Source organism: Camarhynchus parvulus, chromosome 27 (genome assembly GCF_901933205.1).
Source record: "Camarhynchus parvulus chromosome 27, STF_HiC, whole genome shotgun sequence".
NCBI classification, from domain to species: Eukaryota; Metazoa; Chordata; class Aves; order Passeriformes; family Thraupidae; genus Camarhynchus; species Camarhynchus parvulus.
Genome location: NC_044597.1, coordinates 1,612,423 through 1,632,788, shown reverse-complemented (window position 1 = coordinate 1,632,788; position 20,366 = coordinate 1,612,423). Strand labels below are relative to the sequence as shown.

General features: G+C 61.9%; 2 protein-coding genes across 2 annotated transcripts in view; both read right to left on the bottom strand.

The window, feature by feature from the left end:
• Positions 1-1,731: 1,731 nt before the first annotated feature.
• On the bottom strand, positions 1,732-7,519 carry C1QL1 (complement C1q like 1). Its single transcript, XM_030966424.1, has 2 exons — positions 6,885-7,519; positions 1,732-2,284 (listed from the first exon to the last, which is right to left on the bottom strand). The coding sequence occupies exons 1-2, from the start codon at positions 7,446-7,448 to the stop codon at positions 2,105-2,107; spliced, it is 744 nt and encodes a 247-aa protein (XP_030822284.1). The 5' UTR covers positions 7,449-7,519; the 3' UTR covers positions 1,732-2,104.
• Positions 7,520-14,127: 6,608 nt separating this feature from the next.
• The window catches only part of DCAKD (dephospho-CoA kinase domain containing), a 9,176-nt gene continuing 2,937 nt past the window's right edge, over positions 14,128-20,366 (bottom strand). The window contains exons 2-5 of the mRNA XM_030966418.1: positions 19,736-19,856; positions 17,591-17,794; positions 15,572-15,659; positions 14,128-15,136 (exon numbers count right to left, since the gene is read on the bottom strand). Coding sequence (XP_030822278.1) covers positions 14,851-15,136; positions 15,572-15,659; positions 17,591-17,794; positions 19,736-19,856 — 699 coding nt within the window. The 3' untranslated portion in view covers positions 14,128-14,850. The remainder of the gene's footprint in view (positions 15,137-15,571; positions 15,660-17,590; positions 17,795-19,735; positions 19,857-20,366) is intronic.

Sequence of the window (20,366 nt, the reverse complement as noted above, 5' to 3'; positions counted from 1 at the left end):
GCTGGACACTGTATTTGGTGCACGGTGATTCCTTCCCGAGGCACTTCCATGGCAGAGCTCCCGGGCTGCCCGTGCCGTGCGGCCGGGCGGGCCGGGCCGGGCCGGGCAGGAACCCCGGGGAAGGAGCCGTTCCCTCGGGAATGCTGCCGGTGCTCAGCGAGCCTCCTGGGGAAGGGGATCCAGGACAGAGAGGCGACTCGGCTCCAAGCCGCTCCTGTAGCTATTTAGGCCGTAGTGGTGACACCGTCCCCTCAGGGCCCGCTCAGCCCCTCACGACCTGAGGCCCCCTTCAGCCACGGCCTCCTCACTGTGCCTGCGCCTCCTCTGGGGCCGCAAAACCCCTCGTAGAGGGCACTGTACCCACTTAGTGCACTGACCCTGACACGGGTCCCCGTCCCGGTCCCCGTCCCGGCCCCGGCCCCGGCCCCGGCCCCGGCCCCGGCCCCGGCCCCGGCCCCGGCCCCTCCGTTCTAGGCGGGTTCTCGCTCCCGCGCCGTTTTTAAATTGCCCACAAGGCCCCGCCCTACTTCCTGATTGGCCCCGCTCCGCCTTTCCCACTCCCATTGGCTGCGCTTCGCGTGGTGCCTCATGGGGGTTGTAGTCCCGAGCCCCGCGCCATGCGCTATGGGAGCTGAGGTCTCGGCGCCGCCTGCGCCCCCTGCTGGCGGACAGCGGCTACTGCAGCTCCGAGCCCCGCGGGCGGCGGAGCGGGGAAGGTCCCGGGGGTACCGGGGGTCCTGGAAGGTCCCGGGGGATCTCAGAAGGTCCCTGGGGGTCCTCAGGGAACGTTGGAAGGTTCAGGGGGGCCCAGAGGGGGTTTGGGAGGTTCTGGAGGGTTCCGGAGGGTCTGTGAGGGTCCCCTGGTTGCGCTTCGGCTGCACCGTTCTCGGGGAGCTTCTGCTCGAAGCTGCGATCCAGCCCGGCCCCGCCGCCGCCTCCAGCTGGGGTCGGTGCTGGGGAAGAGCGCCGGGAACCGCCGGGGCTTGGGACACACACAGAAGGCAGGGGGAGGGAGCACAGCTGGAACACACACACATCTGGAACACACACGCACCTGGAACAAACACACGCACCTGGAACAAACACACACACATCTGGAACGAACACACACATCTGGAACAAACACACACACATCTGGAACAAACATACACACATCTGGAACACACACACCCCTGTGGCACAGACAGACACACACTCACCTGAGGGACACACAGGCCCGGGACACACGCACACACCTGGTACATGAACAGTCATTCTTTCGGACACACGGACACACACATACGGCCAGGAGGACACCCAGCCCCGTCCTGTCCCCAAGGCCACTCCGTGTCCCCAGGGCTCCCATCCTCTGTCCCCAGCACAGCCGCTGGCCCCGGGCTCCCGCTGTCACCTCGAATCACGCCACGTCCCGCCCATGCCGAGGCAGCGGTGACGGGCGCGACTGCCCGAGGGTCCCGGTGGCTCCGTGCGTCCCTCCCCGAGCAGTGACAATGCTGTGTTTCGCAGGGGACACCCCCTCATGGGGACAGGGCCGGGGTAAGGGTGGCACCCAAGTGTCCCCATGACGGCGGTGCAGGGACAGGGAGCCTCTCGTGGTTTGATAAAGGAAGCGGCCTCGGGGTGGGAGGTGGTGGCACAAAGACCCCGTCCCGGTGCTGGGGACAATGGGGACACTGGGACACACACAGCAGACCGGGACAGATCACAGCTCTGCTTTACCATGTTGTCACCCCGGCGGGGGGGGGCAGGAGGGCGGCTCCCCCGGCCCAGCACAGCCCCCCCGGCCCAGGGACCCCCCCAGAGCCCCGGCAGCGCCCCGGGGCGGGCAGAGAGCAGCGGCGGGACAGGGGGGGCACAGCCGGGCATGGCGGGCAGCGCGGGGGGCACCCCCAGCCTCTGCCACCCCCAAACCTCTGCAGCCCCCAGCCCTGACGGGAACAGGGGGGCTCGGGGCAGCCGGGAGAGAGGGGAGGGGGATCCGGGGGCGGGCAGGGGGTGCCGGGGAGAGCTGAGGGGGCAGCAGGGAACAGAACCACGGCCCAGGGACGCCGTGGGGCTGGGGGGGCACTGCGGGGAGGCCGGGGGGGTGCGGGGGGCGCCGGGCTCAGTCCGAGTAGATGATGAAGCCGGAGAAGGTGCTGTACTTGTTGTTGTTGCCGCCGTGGGCTTTGCCCCCGTCCAGCTTGATGAAGACCTCGTCGCCCGCGTCCAGGTGCAGGATGACGCTGTTGCTGGCGTAGTCGTAGTTCTGGTCGGCGTCCTGAGCGATGGCGCTGGCCCGGACCTGCCCAGGGAACACGGCGGGAGCGGCTCAGGGCACGGCTCGGTCCCGCCTCACGCGCATCGATCAGATCCACCCGCCGCGGGGCAGCGAGGGGTGTCCCGGATCCCCCCCGTGCGTGAGCGGGTCCCGGGGGGAGGCGGCTCCGCCAGCACCGTCCGGAGCGCCCCCGGACCCCGCGGGCACCGACAGGGACAGCGGCGCTGGGTGTGACGGGGACAGGGGCACAGCGTGGGACTGCGGCTCTGGGGTCGGGTGTGGGATTACAGCCCGGACACAGGACCCCACTGTGGTACAGAACCGCAGCTCTGACACTGAACCCCAAATCCAGGTTTGGACACAGGACCGTGGGTCAGATGTGGGACCATGGTCTAACACAGAACCCCAAATCCAGGTTTGGATCCAGGTTTGGATCCAGGACCGTGGGTCAGACATGAGACCACAGCTCGGACACAGAACCCCAAATCCAGGTTTGGATCCAGGACCATGGGTCAGATGTGGGACCATGGTCTAACACAGAACCCCAAATCCAGGTTTGGATCCAGATTTGGATCCAGGACCGTGGGTCAGACGTGGCACCACAGCTCCACATGGGACCACGGCTCTCCCACAGGACCCTGACTCCGGATTTGGATGCACAGCTCAGACACAGCACCCCATCTCTGGGTTTGGATCCAGAGCCATGCCTGGGACACAGCACCCCATCTCCCAGCCCAGTCCCAAACCCTGCATCCCGCAGCGCTTCCCGGGAGCTGCACGGGGACCGTGAGCGTGTGCCGAGGGCTGAATCCCCATCCCCCGTGACACGGCCCCGCATCCACCCCCAGAAAGGTTCCCTGGGTGCCGGCAGAGCCGGAGGAGCCGGCACCGCCCGCAGGAGCGGTTCCGTGGCTGGAGCCGCTGCAGAATTCTTTGGGTAATCAAATCTCCGCCGGAGCCTCGCGGGGAGATCGCGGCGCTGGGTGACAGTGACAAGGCGGCTGCTGAAATCCCAAGTGAAATGCAGAAGCGATGCGCCGGGAGAAGGTGCCGCTAATTACAAGCGACGAGAATCGGCTCTTAATTGGCTCGCACGGGCGAGCGGCTGCAGTGTCCCGGAGCGGCGGGACAAGGACGGGTGTCCCCTGCAGTCCTGTCCTTTGTCCCCAGGACAGGATTACCAGGCGATCACTCCTCACCCAGCTGCACCTCACCGGCAGCCTGCGGTGCTGGGGTGGGACGCTGTAAACTCTGGAACCTACAGACGGCCAGGCTGGCGATCCCACAGGACTCACTTTTAACATTCACCCTGTTAAAAATCACCCTGTGCCTACCCTGCCACCGCGAGGGTCCCCATTGCCAGTGGGGGACCCCGGTCAGCCACAGCGCCCCAATCTCCTGGGCGGTCCTGCTGCGGAACGGGAGTGAGGGGAGAAGGCAGGAAAGGAGCAAGGAGAGCCAGGAAAAGCCATTTGGCGGCGTCCCCCCCGCCACAGCCGGAGCTGCCCGGTGCCATCCGTCTTCCCTCGTTAAGGAGCCGCCTCATCACGGCGCGCCCGCCAGCCCTCGCTAACCAGGGAAGATAAATGGCAGCGCTGGGCCCGGGCTGAGCCGCTCCCGGCACCGCAGTGGCACAGGAGGGCCCCCCCGCCATGGCTTCACCCCTTTGTGCAGTTCTGTGCCTCAGTTTCCCCATGGCGCAGCTGGGACTCACAGGGGTGGCACGGCCCCAGCCTGGGCTGTGACCCCAGTGACAATGCTGGGGGTGTCCCCGGTGCTGGGGGGACACTCTGGAGGGGTCCCCAAGGCGGCTGCACCCAGGAGCTTTCAGCAGCCAGGGGACAGCGGGGCGCTGCCATGTGCGGTGACACCTGGGGCCTTGGGGACACCACGTGCCCCGCGTGCCACCACGGCCCAGCACCCTGAGGTGTCTTCTGAGCCCCCAAACTCAGTGGCAGATGCTGCTCAGGATCCTCCGGCACAGCTCTGGGTGCCCCCAGGGCCCTTGGGTGCAGCAGATGCCCCCCCGGAGCCCCAGACAGGGCAGTGGGAGCCCCCAGGACCCCCCAGCACGTCCTTGTGCACCCTTGGGGACTGTCCCCAAGAGTCCCCTGGGGCTGTGACCCTCCCTGAGCTGGGGATGGCCTTCTACAGCATGGGGACCCCAAAACCACCCGGGACCAGCCCTGTCCATCAATCAATCAATCAATCAATCAATCTGTCCCTCTGTCCGTCCACCTCTCACTGCCCTTGCCTCAGCTACGGGCTAATACAAATAATAATTAATGCTAATTAACCACCAGCAGCAACTCCCTTGGCTCTCATTAACTCCAACCCGACCCAACGGTGATGGGCAGCCCCCAAACCAGCAGCACCGAGGGGATTTTGGGGGGCCAGAGGGGGCCCCCAAGTTCTGACTGGCTCTGAATATGCCAGGATCGACCTTTGTCTGCTGGGAACCCCACACCATGCCAGGCACGGGGGATTTTTGGCAGCACCCCCCTAAATAACCCCATTTTTTAATTATTTGGGCCATTGAGGGGGATCTTCTTTCTAGATATCGATGCGGCGGTGCCTTGTTAGTAATTAACAAGCCGTTAATTAAGTTGCATCGCCCGCCCGAGCGCAGCTCCTCTTGACAAGGGGCTCCATAGCTCCTGGAAATTCATCTAGAAATGTTGATCTGGGGGGTAGGAAGGTTTGGGGCGGTTCCCAAAAAGATTTTGGGGGAGGCCAAAGGGTTGAGGGGAGTTTTTGGGGTGCTCAGTCCGGAGTGCTTGGGAGAAAGAGCCAGAAGTACCAAGCAGCGCTGGAACCCCCCAACATTTAAGGCTGGAGAGCGGGGGAAGATCACAATAATCTCAATAAAAGGAAATTGGAAGTGTTTGGACGGAGAAAAGCTGCCGAGCGAGCGGCTCCCGCTGTGATCCCGCTCGGAAGGGCTCGGGGGGGTGACAGAGCTCCCGCTCCTCCTCACACCCCGGCTCTTTTTGGGGTGAAAACTCAGTTTTGGGTTAATTCGGGGTCCTGGATCCTCAGGGCAAGGATGGATCGCGGGCTGTGGTGCCGGAGGAAACGCCGGGAAGTGGGAGCAGAGTGGATGGAGCCGCGGGAATGCGGCTGCGGTGACATCCAGGGGAACTGAGCTCGGGGACATCCCCGGGGGGCACAGCCACATCTTGTCCCTCGAGTCGCGGCCAGGAGGGGGACACGGCGTGGGAAAGGGGCACCCCAAAAGCGTGCGGGTGGCGAGGCTGAGCCCTGGCATTGGGGGTTCCAGCGGGATGGGGTCGTGGGGATGCGGGAGAGGGGAGGGGGAAGGATGGAGCCACCCTCGGGGTGTCCCCCGCGGGGTCCCCACGCAGCCCCAGAGGTGCAGCCCCCCAAAAGCGGGGCAGGCGCTGCCCCCCTCGAGGCCACCGAGGACATTGTCCCTGCCGAGGAGCCCTGTCCCCGCAGGGACCTCCATGGGGACAATGGCATGGCCGGGGGGGGACACCCCGGGGACCCCAAGGCGCCCCAAGGAACATCACCGTGGCCAAGGAAAGAGCTGAGGGAACCCCTGGGGACACGTCAGGGTGGATGGATGGTGACTGTCCCCAGCACTGGGAGAGGGACAGGGCACACAGGGCAGCGCCTGGGAATGGGAGGAGGAGGAGGATGGGACATGCCAGGGGTGCACCCAGAGCCCTGCACTGTCCCTGTGGGAAGGACAGGGAACCCCAGGGGTGCACCCAGAGCCCTGCACTGTCCCTGTGGGAAGCACAGGACAGGGGAACCCCAGGGCTGCTCCTTCGGGGCAGGGAGTACCCTGGGGACACAACCAGAGCCTGTCATTGTCACTGGAAAAAGGATGGAGAATCCTGGGGGAGCATCTCCATCACTGGGAGAAGGAAGGAGCATCCTGGGGCTGCAGCTCCAGAGATGGGAGCAGGACAGAGCCCCTCGGGGGGCACCCTGAGTCCATCACGTCGCTGTGAGGAGAACAGGGCACCCTGGGGCTACACCTCTGTGCCCAAGAGAAGGATGTGGCACCCTGGAAACGCACCCAAATCCCATCATTGTCACCGAGAGAGGGACAGAACATCCTGGGGATACATCCCTGGGGGTAGGAAAAGGACAGGGCATTCTGGGGGTGCACACAGAGCCCATCTGCAGCACTGGGAGAAGGATGAAGCACCCCAGGGGTGCATGGCAGTGTCTGGGAGAAGGATGTGGATGGACCCAGAGCCCATCAGTGCCGCTGGGAGAAGGATGTGACACCCCGGGGATGCATCTCTGGGGCTGGGAATAGGATGGGGCCCCTGGGGAAGCACCCAGAGCCCGTAATCAGCACTGGGAGAAGGATGTGGCACCCTAGGGGTGCATCCAGGGGCCAGGAGGAGGATGGAGCAGCCAGGAGTGCATCCAGGGGCCGGGAAAAGGACGGGGAAGCACCCGCGGTCCATCATCAGCACAAAGAAGATGTGGCACCCTGGGGGTGCATTCCTGGGGCCGGGAGAAGGATGGAACACCCATTCTGAGGCCAGGAAAAGGACGGGGGAGCACCCACAGCCCTTCTCCCGAGCTGCGGGACGGCAGAGCTCCCTGTCCCGCGGAGGGAGCCGGGATGGGCAGCCCTTACCTGCCCGTTCTTGCAGAGGTCGGCCCACATGCTGGTGCCGTCGCCGCCGCGCATGAGGACGTGGTAGGTGAAGAAGTAGGTGCCGGGGATGGCGCAGGTGAACTTGCCCGAGGCGGCGTCGTAGCTGTTGCCCAGGTTGGTGACCACGTCGTCGAACTTGAGCACCTCGTAGCCCTCGTGGGGGTTCTTGAGGCCGGCGTAGAAGGCGACCCGCGGCACCGTGCTGTAGGTGGCCGCGCTCACCGCGCCCGTAGCGCCCGGTCCCGGTAATCCCGGGGGTCCCGGTCTTCCTGCTTCACCCCGCGCCCCCACCGGCCCCGGCGGTCCCGGTTCTCCGGGCGGTCCCGGCGGTCCCGGTTTGCCCGGTCTGCCCGGTTTGCCTTGGGGACCCTGCACCAGGGTGGAGGGCGGCGGGAGGGGGCCGCGTTCGGCCGGTTGCTGGGGGGGGGCGGCGGGGCCGTAGGGCTCGCAGACCATCCGGCAGGTGCCCAGCATCTCGTACCGACCGTCGGTACCGGCGGAGCTCACCAGCACCGGGATGAGCACCACCAGCACCAGAACCATCACCACCCCCGCCGCGGCCGCCAGCAAAGTTTTCCGGCCCAGGCTGAGCCGCCGCCCGGCCGGGGCGCGCTGGCGCCCGGGGGAGGGAATGGTGCCGGCGGGGGGGAGCAGGGCGGCGGCGGCGGCGGCGGCGGGGGGGGGCTCGGGCTGGCGGCGGCGGCGGCGGCTCCGCTGCGCTCCGCTGCCTCCGGTGCGCCCCGCGCCGCACGGGCCACGCCCACCCCGCCGGGCCACGCCCCCTCGATCCCGCCCATCCAACCAGGACACGCCTCCGTCGGTGTTGACCACGCCCATGATAACGCTCCCCGGGAGGGAAACTGAGGCACGGAGGTGGGATCGGGTCCGGCTGCCCCGCTGAGCCCCCTCATCCAAGGGGGGGTCCCTCGGTGCCCGGCCCCGCGTGTCCCCACGCCGAGCACTCCGAGCGTCCCCGTGGAGCTGGGGACACCCCTGGAACCCGTCACCCGTGTCCCCACAGAAGAACACCCACGGGGGATGGACCCCAGAGCCCGCCCCTACTCCCTGCCTCAGTTTCCCCTCCCACACTTTGGGACAGCCCAAGTGACACCCATCCATCGCGGTCAGCCGTGGCTCCGTGGATGTCACCGCTGGTGGCACAGTGACAACGGGGCACCCGCAGGTGCCACCGCCGGGCTGCCCGAAAGAGCCGTGCCCGGGGCCGAGCACCGGAGGGCTCTTGGCGTGGGGACACGCGGCTGCGCCCGCCCCGTCGCCTGCCATCTCCATCAGCCTCGGCGGGGACAGCAGGACGCGATGGCAAGTGACAGGCGCCGCCAGCGCCGGGGGTGAGCGAAGGACGCGGGGATGGGGGAGGGCGACACGGACACACGGGCAGAGAGCGGCCCGGGGCCACTCCCAGTGCCATCCGCCACAGCGCTTCGGTGACAACGCCGAGGTGGCATCAATCTCAGTGGCACCTGGGAGCTCCATAGGGTCATCAACCCCCTGCCCCCAAAAAAGACCCTGGGGGTGCATCCCCTCATCCCCCTCACTGCCAAAGCCCAGGGGACACACGGGGGACAAGCCCCAGCCCCGCCCCAAAAGAGGGGGAACCAAGGGGACTTTTGACAGGCATCGATCGCCCCCGCATGTCCCCCGGCTCCCGCAGAGGCTTTAATCAGCGAGCAGAAATCAATTAGCTACCTTTAAGGAGGCAATTATTGCTGGGGTCTTTACAAGGCTGGGGAGGGGGAGAGTATTTTGGGGTGGGGGTGCTGCCAGCACCGTGTCCCCCCCTCAAAGTTTGTTACCATGATGTCACCAGCTGTTTCCCTGATGCTCTTCTCCATCATTTTTGTCGCCCCCCCCCCTGCACACCCCCCCCATTCCTCGTTATCTTTCTGTTTTAACAAGTGCCTAAAAATACGCCTGGCGAGGTCACGGGCTGCGTGAGTCACCAGCAGCACGGGGACAGGGTGGCCCGGGTGGGCAGGGGGCTCTGCGTGGGGACAGGGTGGCCATGGTGGGGACACAGAGGGAGGACAGGCCCACGCTGGCTGCATCAGGGCACTCGTCTCACCTGGAGGGGGAGGGGACATCCCTGGTCCTGGCTGCTGCATCCTCGTGGTGGGGACACAGCCCCAGGTCACCTTGTTGCCACAGGACATTGTGTCCCCTTGGCACAGCCACCGCCCCGGCCCACAGCATCACTCTGGGCCGCCCTGTCCCCATGGCAAGGCCACCACCCTCGGCCACCATGTCCCCAAGCTGTGGCCCTGCAGCCACAGAGCCAGAACAGCCTGTGGGACAGCAGCGACACCCCAGGTGACACTGGCTGGAGCCCCTGAGGTGCTCCCTGTCCCCAAGCCCTGCGTGGGGAGGGGGTGCAGCGCAGCCCCTCAAACCAGCTCCATCCACCTGGGCACAGGGAATGGATGGCAAAGCTCCAAATGGCCACGGCCGGGAGGGCAGGAGGTGGCAAAGGGACAAAGGCAGGAGGTGGCAGCAGCAGCGGCTGCCGTGGTTGTGGTGGCAGTGATGGCAGCAGTGATTGCAGTGACAGCAGGGACTCCAGTGGTAGTGGTGGTGGCCACAGTGGCTGTGGTGGCAGAGGTGGCAGCAGTGGCGACAACAGTGGCTGTCACAGCCGCGGTGGCTGCGGTGATGGCTGCAGTGATGATGGTGGCAGTAGTGGCTGCGGTTGCTGCAGCTGTTGTGTGGCTGTGGTGGCAGCGGTGGCTGCATCTGTTGTGGCAGTGGCTGCAGGGGTTATGGTGACAGCAGGGGCAGCAGTGGCTGCAGTGGTGACTGCAGGGGTTGTGGTGGCAGCAGTGGCAGTGGTGGCTACAGAGCTGTGGTGGCAGGGGTGGCAGCAGTGGCTGCAGCTATTGCAGCGGTGGCCGTGGCAGTGGCAGTGGTGGCTGCAGCTGTTGAAGCAGTGGGTACAGAGGATGTGGTGGCAGCGGTGGCAGCAGTGGCTGCAGAGCTGTGGTGGCAGTGGTGGCTGCAGGGGTTGTGGTGGCAGCGGTGGCAGCGGTGGCTGCAGCTGCTGCGGCAGTGGCAGTGGCTGCGGTGGCTGCGGCTCCGCTCGACGCCCGCCGCTCCTCTGCAAAGGTTAAGCAAACAGCAGCTCCCGCAGAATCGATGCCGGCCCAGCCCTCGGCTGTTTGCTTTGGCAACGCGGGCGGGGGCGGCTGGGCCATGCTGGGGCTGCCGGCAGCGGGGACGGGGACAATCGATGCTCCAGGGGCGCAGCTTTGGCCGGGGGTGGCTGTGCCCAGCACCTCCTGCTCGCTGTGGAACTCATGGAGGAGGACTTGGGGAAGGGCAGGGGTGGCCGGGCCAGGGCAGGGGGCTCGTGGGGCTGGCACTGTGCCGTGCCTCAGTTTCCCCTTCTGGAATTGTGGCAGACGCTACCTGTAGGACCATGCTTGGCCAGGGGGACAGGGACATTGTGCCACCGTGGCTCAGCTGGAATTAAGACAGAGCTGGACGCAACCAACGAGCCCAATGTTGTCTCATGGTGATGAGCAGCCATTTGCAGGCCCCAAGGAGTTTGGATGCTGCCCCCCAAATTCCACCTGTGTCCTCAGGATGGGCTCTGGAAGGACATGGGACATGGGAGGGGGACATTCAGCTGTGGGCAGGGAGGCCCAGCTGTCTGCTGGCCTTGAAGGCCAAGTGGATGGCTGGGGGGTGAGCTGGTTCTTGGTGGCCAAGTGGCTCAGTGACAGTGAAGGGGCTCTGGGACACCCAGGCGGGGTGGGCTGGCTGCTGGCTTGGTTGCCTGGCTGCCCAGTTGGCTAGATGGCTGATTGGCTGGCTGGCCAGTAGACCACCAGTCTGTCCAGCTGTCTGTCTGCCTGTCTGGCTAGCTGAGCACTTGGCTGGTGGCCAGCCAGCACCATCCCAGCACCATCCCAGCATGTCCCAGTCCAGCACCAGGCACTGTCCCCATCCCAGCACCAGGCACTGTCCCCAGCCCAACACCAGGTACTGTCCCCAGCCCAGCACCAGGCACTGTCCCTTGCCCAGCGGGAGGAGCCCGGCCGCAGGCAGGGGGAGGGCACAAGGTGTGGGTAGCACATCCCCGTCCCTGTCCCCGTCACGCTGCCTCTCATTACGGACACCGCGGGGCTGTCACCCTCCCACCGCGCGGCAATTAAGGGCTGCCAACACCGGCAGTTAATTAGCGCTGGCGGTGAGCGCTGCAAGGCGACGGCCACACGGCTGGCGGAGGGGACAGGCTCGGGGACTTGTCCCCAGGGGGAGCAGCCGGGATTTGGGGCGCTGGGACAGCTGTGCTGTCACGGGGGCGGGGTGTGACACGGAGGGGGTGCGCGGTGACACGGGGGCGCCAGCGGCGGGGTGTGCAGGGAGCACCGGGAGTGTCCTGCACGGTGACGGTGTGTGGCACCCCGGGCTGTGCAGTGATGGTGACACTGGGTGACACGCTGTGGGCCGTGCAGTGACAGTGACACTGGGTGATCCACTGTGGGCCGGCAGTGACGGTGACAGTGGGTGACACCCCGTGGGCCACGCAGTGACATAGCATTGTGTGACAGCGCCAGCACCAGGCGCTGACGGTGACTCTGTGTGACAATCCACGGGAGCTGCAGTGACACTGCGTGGCACCCGGCGGCCCCGCAGTGACAGTGACACCCTGTGCACTGCGCGGTGACAGTGACACCATGTGACACTCCGGGGAGCAACAGTGAAGCTGTGCAACACCGCAGGGCTGCACAGCAGCTCCGTGTGACACGAGTGGGGCTGTGCAGCCACGGTGACACTATGTGCCACCCCAGGGAGGTGTGCAGTGACACTGACACTGTGCCACACCCCGGGGGCCGTGCAGTGACAGCGACACCTGTGACAACAGACGCCATGCAGTGACACTGGTGACACCACACTCACCCCAGCCCGACCTGTTTCCCCTTGTGGGTATTGAGGCACCCACCCAGTTCACACCTGGGGACAAATGTCCCATGGGGGGACATCACCCTGTACCTGCAGCTTCGTGAGGGGACATCTGACCCCACCCTCTGCCCCAGCGGGTGTCACATGGAGGGTGTGCCAAGGAAGGGGGCTCCAGGAATGGGGTACAGCAGGGAAGGGGGGCTCTGAGGAAGGGGTTACCCCAGGGAGGGGGTGCTCTGTGAAGGGGGTGCTCCAGGGCTGGAGCTCCAAGAAAAGGAGGTTTCAGGAATAGGGAAGGGGATGCTCCAAGGAAGGGGTGCAGAGGAGAGGGGGGACCCCAGGAAGGGGGTACATTGGGGAAGGAAGTGCTCAGTGGGGGCTGCTCCGGTTCGGAGGGGGGTGCAGGAGCAGGGGTGCGGCAGGAGGAGGGTCCGTCTGTCACGAGCCCCCGCCAGCCGCAGCAGAATCGATCCGGCCGCCAATTTGCACAGTCAAATATTTGGCTTCGCGGCGCGGGGCCGGCTCTGCTCGAGCCGCCCCGGTGGGCGCGGGCCCGCGGTGACGGTGGCGGCCGCTCCGCGATCGATGATGGGACGTGCGGGGAGCTGGGGCGGCCTCAACGCGCGGGGCCGGGGCTGTGGTCGTGGAGCAGCACCCGCGATCCTCCATCAGCACCCACAACCCTCTATCAGCACCGGGGATCCTCCATCAGCACCCACAACCCTCTATCAGCACCGGGGATCCTCCATCAGCACCCACAATCCTCTATCAGCACCCGCGATCCTCCATCAGTACCCACAATCCTCTATCAGCACCGGGGATCCTCCATCAGCACCCAGGGGCTTTGGGAGCCCACGTGGAGCCCGCTCAGGGGCCAGAACCTGTGCCAGGAGCTCAGGGGCTCAGCCAGGGTGTCCTCCAGGCCCCCTCCATGGCCACTGATCGCCGATATTGCTGAGCCATCTGTCCTCGACAGGGGATGGCTGAGGCTTGGCCACATGGAGCTCCATCCCTGGAGCACTCCCTTTACAGAGCACCCCCTCCCTGGGGTAACCCCTTCCTCAGAGCCCCCCTTCCCTGCTGTACCCCATTCCTGGAGCCCCCCTTTCCTGCTGTACCCCATTTCTGGAGCCCCCTTCCCTGCTGTACCCCATTCCTGGAACCCCCCCTTCCCTGCTGTACCCCATTCCTGGAGACCCCTTCCCTGCTGTACCCCATTCCTGGAGCCCCCCTTCCTTGGGCTTGTCCCCGAGGGGGTGTGGGATGTGCAGGAGTGGGACTGGTGGTGCTGAGGCCGCTCCCACGGACGGGCACCGCACAGCTCCCATGGACACAGCTCCAGAGCCCTTCTCCCGTGGGTGCAGCCCACGCAGGGGCTCAGCCCAGGCTCCCCCGGCCGTGGGCAGCCCTGTGCCTCAGCGTGCCCCTGGATCCGCCCGCTTTCCCGGCCCCGCTAAACTCGTTAGCGGCGGGTGAACGAACGTCAGCCGGGCGGGAGCGAAGCGCCAAATGCGATTATTCCCCGCCTCGCTCCATCCTTCCACCCCGGGCTCCATTTATCCGAGGGAGGCGGAACTGGCTCTTATCTCGGCCGAGAAATCGCGCTCCGGCCCTGATTGATGGCTGGCTGCGAGGGACTGCAGCGGCACGGCACAATTATGGAGCGTTTAGAGCAGGAGGGGTCAGCGCTCGGGTACAGCTCAGGGAGGCTCCCTGGGGCTGCACACGGACCACCGGGTCTCTCCAGGTGGGTGAGACATGAGAGCTGCGGGGCTCAGGGGAGGATGGAGGTGGAAGAGTGTCTGGCCGCAAAAAGGGGCACGTGCTGGGTGGGAAGGTCCCCGTGCCTAAAGGATGGGACAGGCAGGACATTGCCTCACAGGCCCAAGGCCAGGCAGGAGGGTGGGAACACCCTGGAGGATCCCAGGGATCACCATGGTCAGGGGCTGGCAGCACCCACCTTCCTCAAAGTGTGGGCACAAGCAGTGGCACTGGGGACAGGGGTACCCCAGAGGGAACAGAGAACCACAGCAGATGCAGGATCACGTCCCAGCAAGCCAAATCCACCCTGTGGGGATCCCACAGCCAACACTGAGCCCCCCCAAGGAAAGTCATGGCAGGGCTGGTGCTCCAAGCAGCTCCTGGAGCAGCTCAGGGATGTTTACTGGGAAAAGTAGGAGCAGCCAGCAGCTCTTCCTGCGTGTGCTGAACTTTACAGAGTGCAGCCGTGCCCCGGCATAGAGACAGCCTGGGAGCAGGCTGGGAAGAGCCACGGGATGTGGAGCAGCTGCTTTCAGTGTTTTATTAAAACAAAAGTGAAGAGGCAGCACCCGCCTCGCCCAGGCTCAGCTCTCCCACCGGAGAACTGCTGCCAAAGGAAGCTCAAACAGCAGGAAATGAGATTGAATGAGGCAGAGCCCAGGTCTCAGCCTGCTCCAGGGTGGATCACCCCCCTGGATCCAAAGCCAAGGGTGACCCATGAGTGATGGCCACAGAGGCAGAGGGGAGGAGCAGCAAGCTGGACACCCCATCCATGTGAATGAGGTGCTGTCCTCCCCCTCGCTGATTTAACAAGTTTCCATTAAATCAACATGAAAGAGGGGAAATCCCAAGTCTAAATTTGGATGAGGAGGGCTGAGCTACAGGGAATCACTCCAGGGGACATTGCAGGCAATAACAGGGCCTGAGAAGTCACCCAGCCCTAGGGAGGAGATTGTCCTGGAAGACATTAAAGTGAGATTGTACCTGATTAAAGTGAGATTGTCCCAGATTAAAGTGCCTCAGCTCACTGAAATCCCACAATGGACCCACATGGGAACAAGGGCATCATCCCACAGGCACAGCTCAAACCTGAGCAGGGAGAAAGTGCCTGAAAAAACCTCTGGCTGTGTTCACCTTGGGAAGTGTGCAAGGAGACACCTCTGTCTGCATTCAGCTGGCAAAGCTCATTAACAGAGGTGGCCTTTCACTGCCCTTTTCAAACGGGGAAATTCAAGCCCCTTCCCTGCCTAAGAGAAAAGGTGAATTAAGAGATGAAATGCCGGATGAGGAGGAACACCAGCCCACCGAGCCCGGCAACAGCCGTGCCCACCACGAGCCGTGCCCAGAGGAAATCCAGGGAATCCTCGAGGCGGGTGTGCAGCTGCAGGACCTGGCGGCGAGTGCTCTCCCAGTCCCCGGAGTTGTCGATGACGTGCGTGGCCCACCTGCGCTTCTCCTCCAGGGGCAGCTGGGAGCTGATCCGAGCTTCGGCCTCGGCCACGCCCAGCCCGCTCCTCTTCATCAGCCGCGCCAGCTGCGTCGGGGGGTCACTGCCGGGCGGAGCACTGGGCTGAGCTGGGGATGGGAGGGAAAGGGGGATCTGCCCTCCTCGGGCACCGGGGGGAAACGCTGGGATAAAGTGGGAATGAGAGAGGCGCCCCCTTGTCATTTCTGACACAGCCAGCCTGCACTTGGAGCAGCAGAGCCACTGCTGCCTGGGCTGTTCTCAGCATTCACGCAGCTTGTAACAGTGCCCCAGATGCTGCCCTGGTAGAGCATGGGCTGTGGAAGGCCCAAAGGCAGTGAATTCCCCTCTAGGATGGTGCCAGGGAAAGCTCAGGAAGGCCCTCATGCACTACAAAGGGAGGTATTGCTTCTCTCAATTGCACCAGGGCTGAGGCTGAACCTCCAGAGTGGAGGCACATGATGGTCCCATCTGAGAGAGGTGGCTTTGTCCCTGTCCCCGTGGCTCCTGGAGCACTTACCAATAAACCAGCACTGTGTATTTCATCAGCCTGGTCAACCCACGGGTCTCAAAGAGCAGAGGGATGTCGAGGATCACATAGCGGTAACCTGTGGAAATAGAAACATTCCCCAAAAAAGGGAACAGAGTTAACCCCCATTCCCAAATCCCTCATGCTGCACACACACCATGGCCACGAGAAGCAAAGCAAGCAGGAGCTCTTCAGCTCCATGATCACAGCCAAGCAGAGCAGAGCCTGCAGACCCTCCTCCCTCTCACAGGGAGGAAATGGTTTCATTCCAAGTTTCCAGAGGGAAAAAAAAAAAATCAACCCTAACCTGGTTGCTCCAGACCAAAGGTGAAACTGCAGAAATATAATGAGGAGCTGAAATGAGAGCAGCAGTGCCTGGCTGGCAGGAGCAGCAGCTGTGTGCTGTGCTGGCCTCTCCCGGGAAGCAGCGCCCACAGCAGGATCTGCTCTCCACTCCTTCTCTTGTCCAAGACTTCACCAGGCTGCAGCCATCTGAGCCAACACTTCCCAGCTCAGCTTTCCTCCCTTTACGAAAAGCTTTGGCTAAACAGCTCCATTTTTCCAAGGGGAGCAAGAAAATCTCCACAGACTTCCTGCAGCTGTGACACTGAAATGTGAGGGGAGCCTCCAGGCACAGCCCAAGGGCTGAACTCTCACCAAAACTGGCTGAGTTTGGTTTAAAACCTCTGACAGCACAGGGAGCAGAGCTCCTCAGTCAATCACTGTCCCCCTGGTCTTCTCCATGCCCCTGCCCTTGGCCAGTGTTTGGGGAGGTGGGAGATGCCCCGTTGAGTCTGGGGGAGAGGGTGAGGGGAGGACAAAGCTCTAAGTCAGGACTTCACTTCCCTGTGTGTCCCCCAGTTATGGGGACATCTCAGGCTGGTGTCCCCTCTTTATAACCCCCCTAAAACTGAGCTGCCCACAGCAAGTAAAGTCTTGACAAAGACATCATCATCCAAGGAGCCACCATTCCACCAGCACCTCCGCCCTGAGAGGCTTCTCACTGCCCTCTGATTGGATCGATCAGAGCTTTCCTTACACAGCCATCCTCAGAGACAACATCCAGCTATCCCAAATCATTAAATCCTGACTAATGAGGACAAAGAAGCCTGCTGAAGCCACACAGAGCCCTAGCCAAGGGCCAGGACAGCATCCGCCTCCTCAGCCCGCAGCCCCGAGTTCAAGACTCCATCTCTGGCTCCTGGCATTCCTGCCTGTTGCTTCCTTTGTGCTTCCTCCTCCTCCTCACCCCGCAGCAGTGCTCGGCCCCGTGGTGCCCCAGCCTGTTCAGCTCTCCCAGGGCTCAGCTCTGATAAGCACCACCAATCCAGACTGACTCTATTAAGGCATCCTTCTGTCTACACGGAGACCTCTGGAACAGCTGGTGATCTTATCTGGCATTTCCCCAGCCCAGCCTGACAGCTGCATTTGTTCCTTTTATCAGGGGGAATGTGGCACTTTGGAAGCCACAGCTGTCAGCCCATTCCTCACCTTATCGACACTCAGAGGGCTCCAGAGCTTGCAGTGAAGCTGGAGCAGGCTGGGGGCAGGGAGGGATATGTGGCCATTTCAGGATTGTGGCATTATCCTGTGGGCAATCTCAGCAGAGCTGCTCTCAGGCCCTACAGATACACTTGAAACCGCAGAGGAAAGCGGTGAAGGGCAGCACTGAAAGGCAGGAGTGAATCAGGAATGAATCCTCCAAACACTGACACCAAAGGCCACCGCAGGCAGAGCACAAAGGCTGTCACTCAACATCCCTTCCTCTCCTCTGTCATCCCTGTCTCTCTCCCCACATTCAAACCAAAGGCAGAAGGAGCAGGGAGGCTCCTGCTTAGGCAGGAGTCCTGGCAGGTTGGACAAAGCTGACACCAAAGGCCACTGCAGGCAGAGCACAAAGGCTGTCACTCAATGTCCTTTCCCTTCCTCTGTCATCCCTGTCCCTCTCCTCACATTCAAGGGAGCAGGGATGGCTCTTGCTTGGGCAGGAGCCTGGACAAGGCCTCTTACCAAGTACAAAGTACTTCAGGATCTGCTTCAGCATCTCCTTCAGGATCTCAGGGTGGGTGATGGAGTTCAGCAGCCGCCGTTTCTCTGGCTGGGAGAAGATGATGCTTCCGAGAGCCTCACGATTTATCTCGCCATTCTCCAGGAGGATCTCAGTGCCAAAGTGCTGCAGGATCTGCTGATGGGCCTTGGAGTGGGGCTGCACCACTGAGAACAGCAAACAGCTGGGGGTGAGAGCCAGTTTTACAGCACAGTTGATGTTTGCATCAGCAATCACCCTCAGATGGGGTTTGCTCATTCACTACAGAGCTGATGCTCGCCCTGGCAGCACATCTGCCTCCAGCACATCTGTCCTGGCACCACATCTGCAGCTGCTGCCAGCCCAAGCTCCCTTTGAGGGCTGCCACCTGGAAGATGGAAGCCCTGCAGACATTAATTCAGCACCACAACCCTCGTGGCACGTGCTGCTGCTCAGGGTGACCAGTCAGCAGGGAGAACACGGCGATGGCCACACGCCAAGGCTGGGGGAGAGCTGGGCTGAGCCAATTCCCACCAGGGATGGAGCAGGGAGATCCTAAAGGAACCAGGACCAGCTGGAAACTTCAGCTCTGTGTGGATACTCACTGCTGTAACTTGGCTCTGGATGCTGCTGAGGTGGTTTTGTTTTATTGTCTTTCACATCAGTCACTAAATTCTTCAGGAAAATGAACAGAAAAAGCTTCTAAAAGCTCAATCCCCAATCAGCCCTTGCAGGGGTTCTGACGTTACAGGAGTGTATAACTTTAAAGCCACCAAAAAAAAATCCCCAACAAAAGGGATGAAGCAATAAAACCATAATTAAGCTCCAGCTGAGGGTAACCACAGCGAGGACAGACCACAGATAATCATCTCTCCCAAATCCAGGAACATTGCCACAGGTTGTAACCTCAGGCCAACCTCATAAAAGTCTTTAAGACCAATTTTTTTTTCTCCTGTGGAATATCACATGGAGGCAGTTTCAGGATGGGTGAAATCCATATAGTAAACAAACACATATAAAAAAGGAATTGGTGTAAAATAAAGTGATTGGCAGAAAACTTTCACAGAGTATCTGTAGTGTTTTCCTACTGTCTCTGAGGGCTTTTAGCACCTCCAGCAAATTTCCTGCACCTCCAGGGGAATTACAGTGCAATAAAATGTTAAAGCATCACAGCTTTGAGTGGCTACACAGTAAGTTCTTCACCAAACAGAAAAGCTCAGGCATTTCCAAATGACACCATCGCACCATGGCTCAGCAGCAGACCCCAAACCTGCTGCATGCAGGGTCCACAGCCCTCAGAAACCCAGACTGGTTTGGGGGGACACCTCACCCAGTCCCACCCCCTGCCATGGCAGGGACACCTTCCACTATCCCAGGCTGCTCCAAGCCCCATCCAGCCTGACCTGAGACACTTTCAGGGACCCAGGGGCAGCCACAGCTGCTCTGGGCACCCTCTGCTCTCCTGATTATCCTGGTGGGGTGCAGGGATTAACATCTCACAGGTAACCTGGGAAAACAAGGTCTGCTCTGGTCCTACTGAGTCAACAGATGTGGGATTTTGGGGTTTTTCTCCAGCCCAAGCAGCACAAGCCATTTTTGTTGTCATTGTTTGGGTTTCTGTTTGTTTTGTTGTTGTTATTGTTGTTTTGAGTTTTGTTGTTTGGGTTTTTTTGAGCACATTAATTTTGTGCTCTGATCTCTCAGTATCACCAGAAAAACAACATCCAGCACAGAGGGACATTCTCTTTCAGCCACCAACGTAACTGAGTGACAGGATGGGTGTCCTGGGGCTCAGGGGATGTGTTGGACTCACCAAGGGATCCCACTTGACAGGCAACAATATTTCCTTTTGCCCAGAGTTGGCTTTCAAACTTGGGAAATATCACACTCCAAGGGATGGAAACTCAGAGTACTCAGAGCAAACATCCCCACGGTGTTTATTAGGTCATGATCTTCTTTTTTTCCTTTATTAAAAATATATCCCCATTCCAATCCCCCCTCCCGGGGCAGCTGGGACTGGGAAGCAGGAGGGAAAACCTTTTTGAGATGTACCCAGAGCACCCTCTGCTGTCAGCGATCCCGGTTGTCAGGGGAACCTCAGGCAGCGGGAGGAGCGCTGGAAAACTCACCCAGCCTGGCGATAACATCGGCATCGATCACGGCACAGCCCAGCTCCCGCAGCACGGCCACCACCGTGCTCTTCCCCGACGCGATGCCACCCGAGAGTCCCACCAGGAACATGGTGAAGAGCTGCAAAACATGCCAGGATATGGTCTGAATTCTGTTCGTGCTGAGCACATCAAATATTTAGTCCCAAACTGGCAACTTCACTCAAAGCTCATTTCCCAATTTTTTCAGGGTGTCACTGAGATATCAGCAGGATTTTGGCACTCTCTGAGCTGGGTGTTCCACAGGCTGGAGGACGGTGTTGGATTAAAAAATGCTGCTCTGGATGTGCCACTTGAGCCAGCCCTAAGTTCCTCCAGCTGGTTTATCTGCAGCTCAGCAACTCCTTCCCCTTTAGCATCTCCACTCATCAAACCACAGCCCCATCTACAGCACCTGCCACAGACATCTTTTCATGAAAAATCCTTTCCTTAGGATTTTTTCTCCTGAGAAGCTGAGAGGCCTCAGGAACAAAATGTAAACAATGGTTATCTGCTACTGTGGAATGCAACAGGTGCATCTGTGATTGGTCTCATGTGGTTGTTTCTAATTAATGGCCAATCACAGTCCAGCTGGCTCTGACTCTGTCCCAGC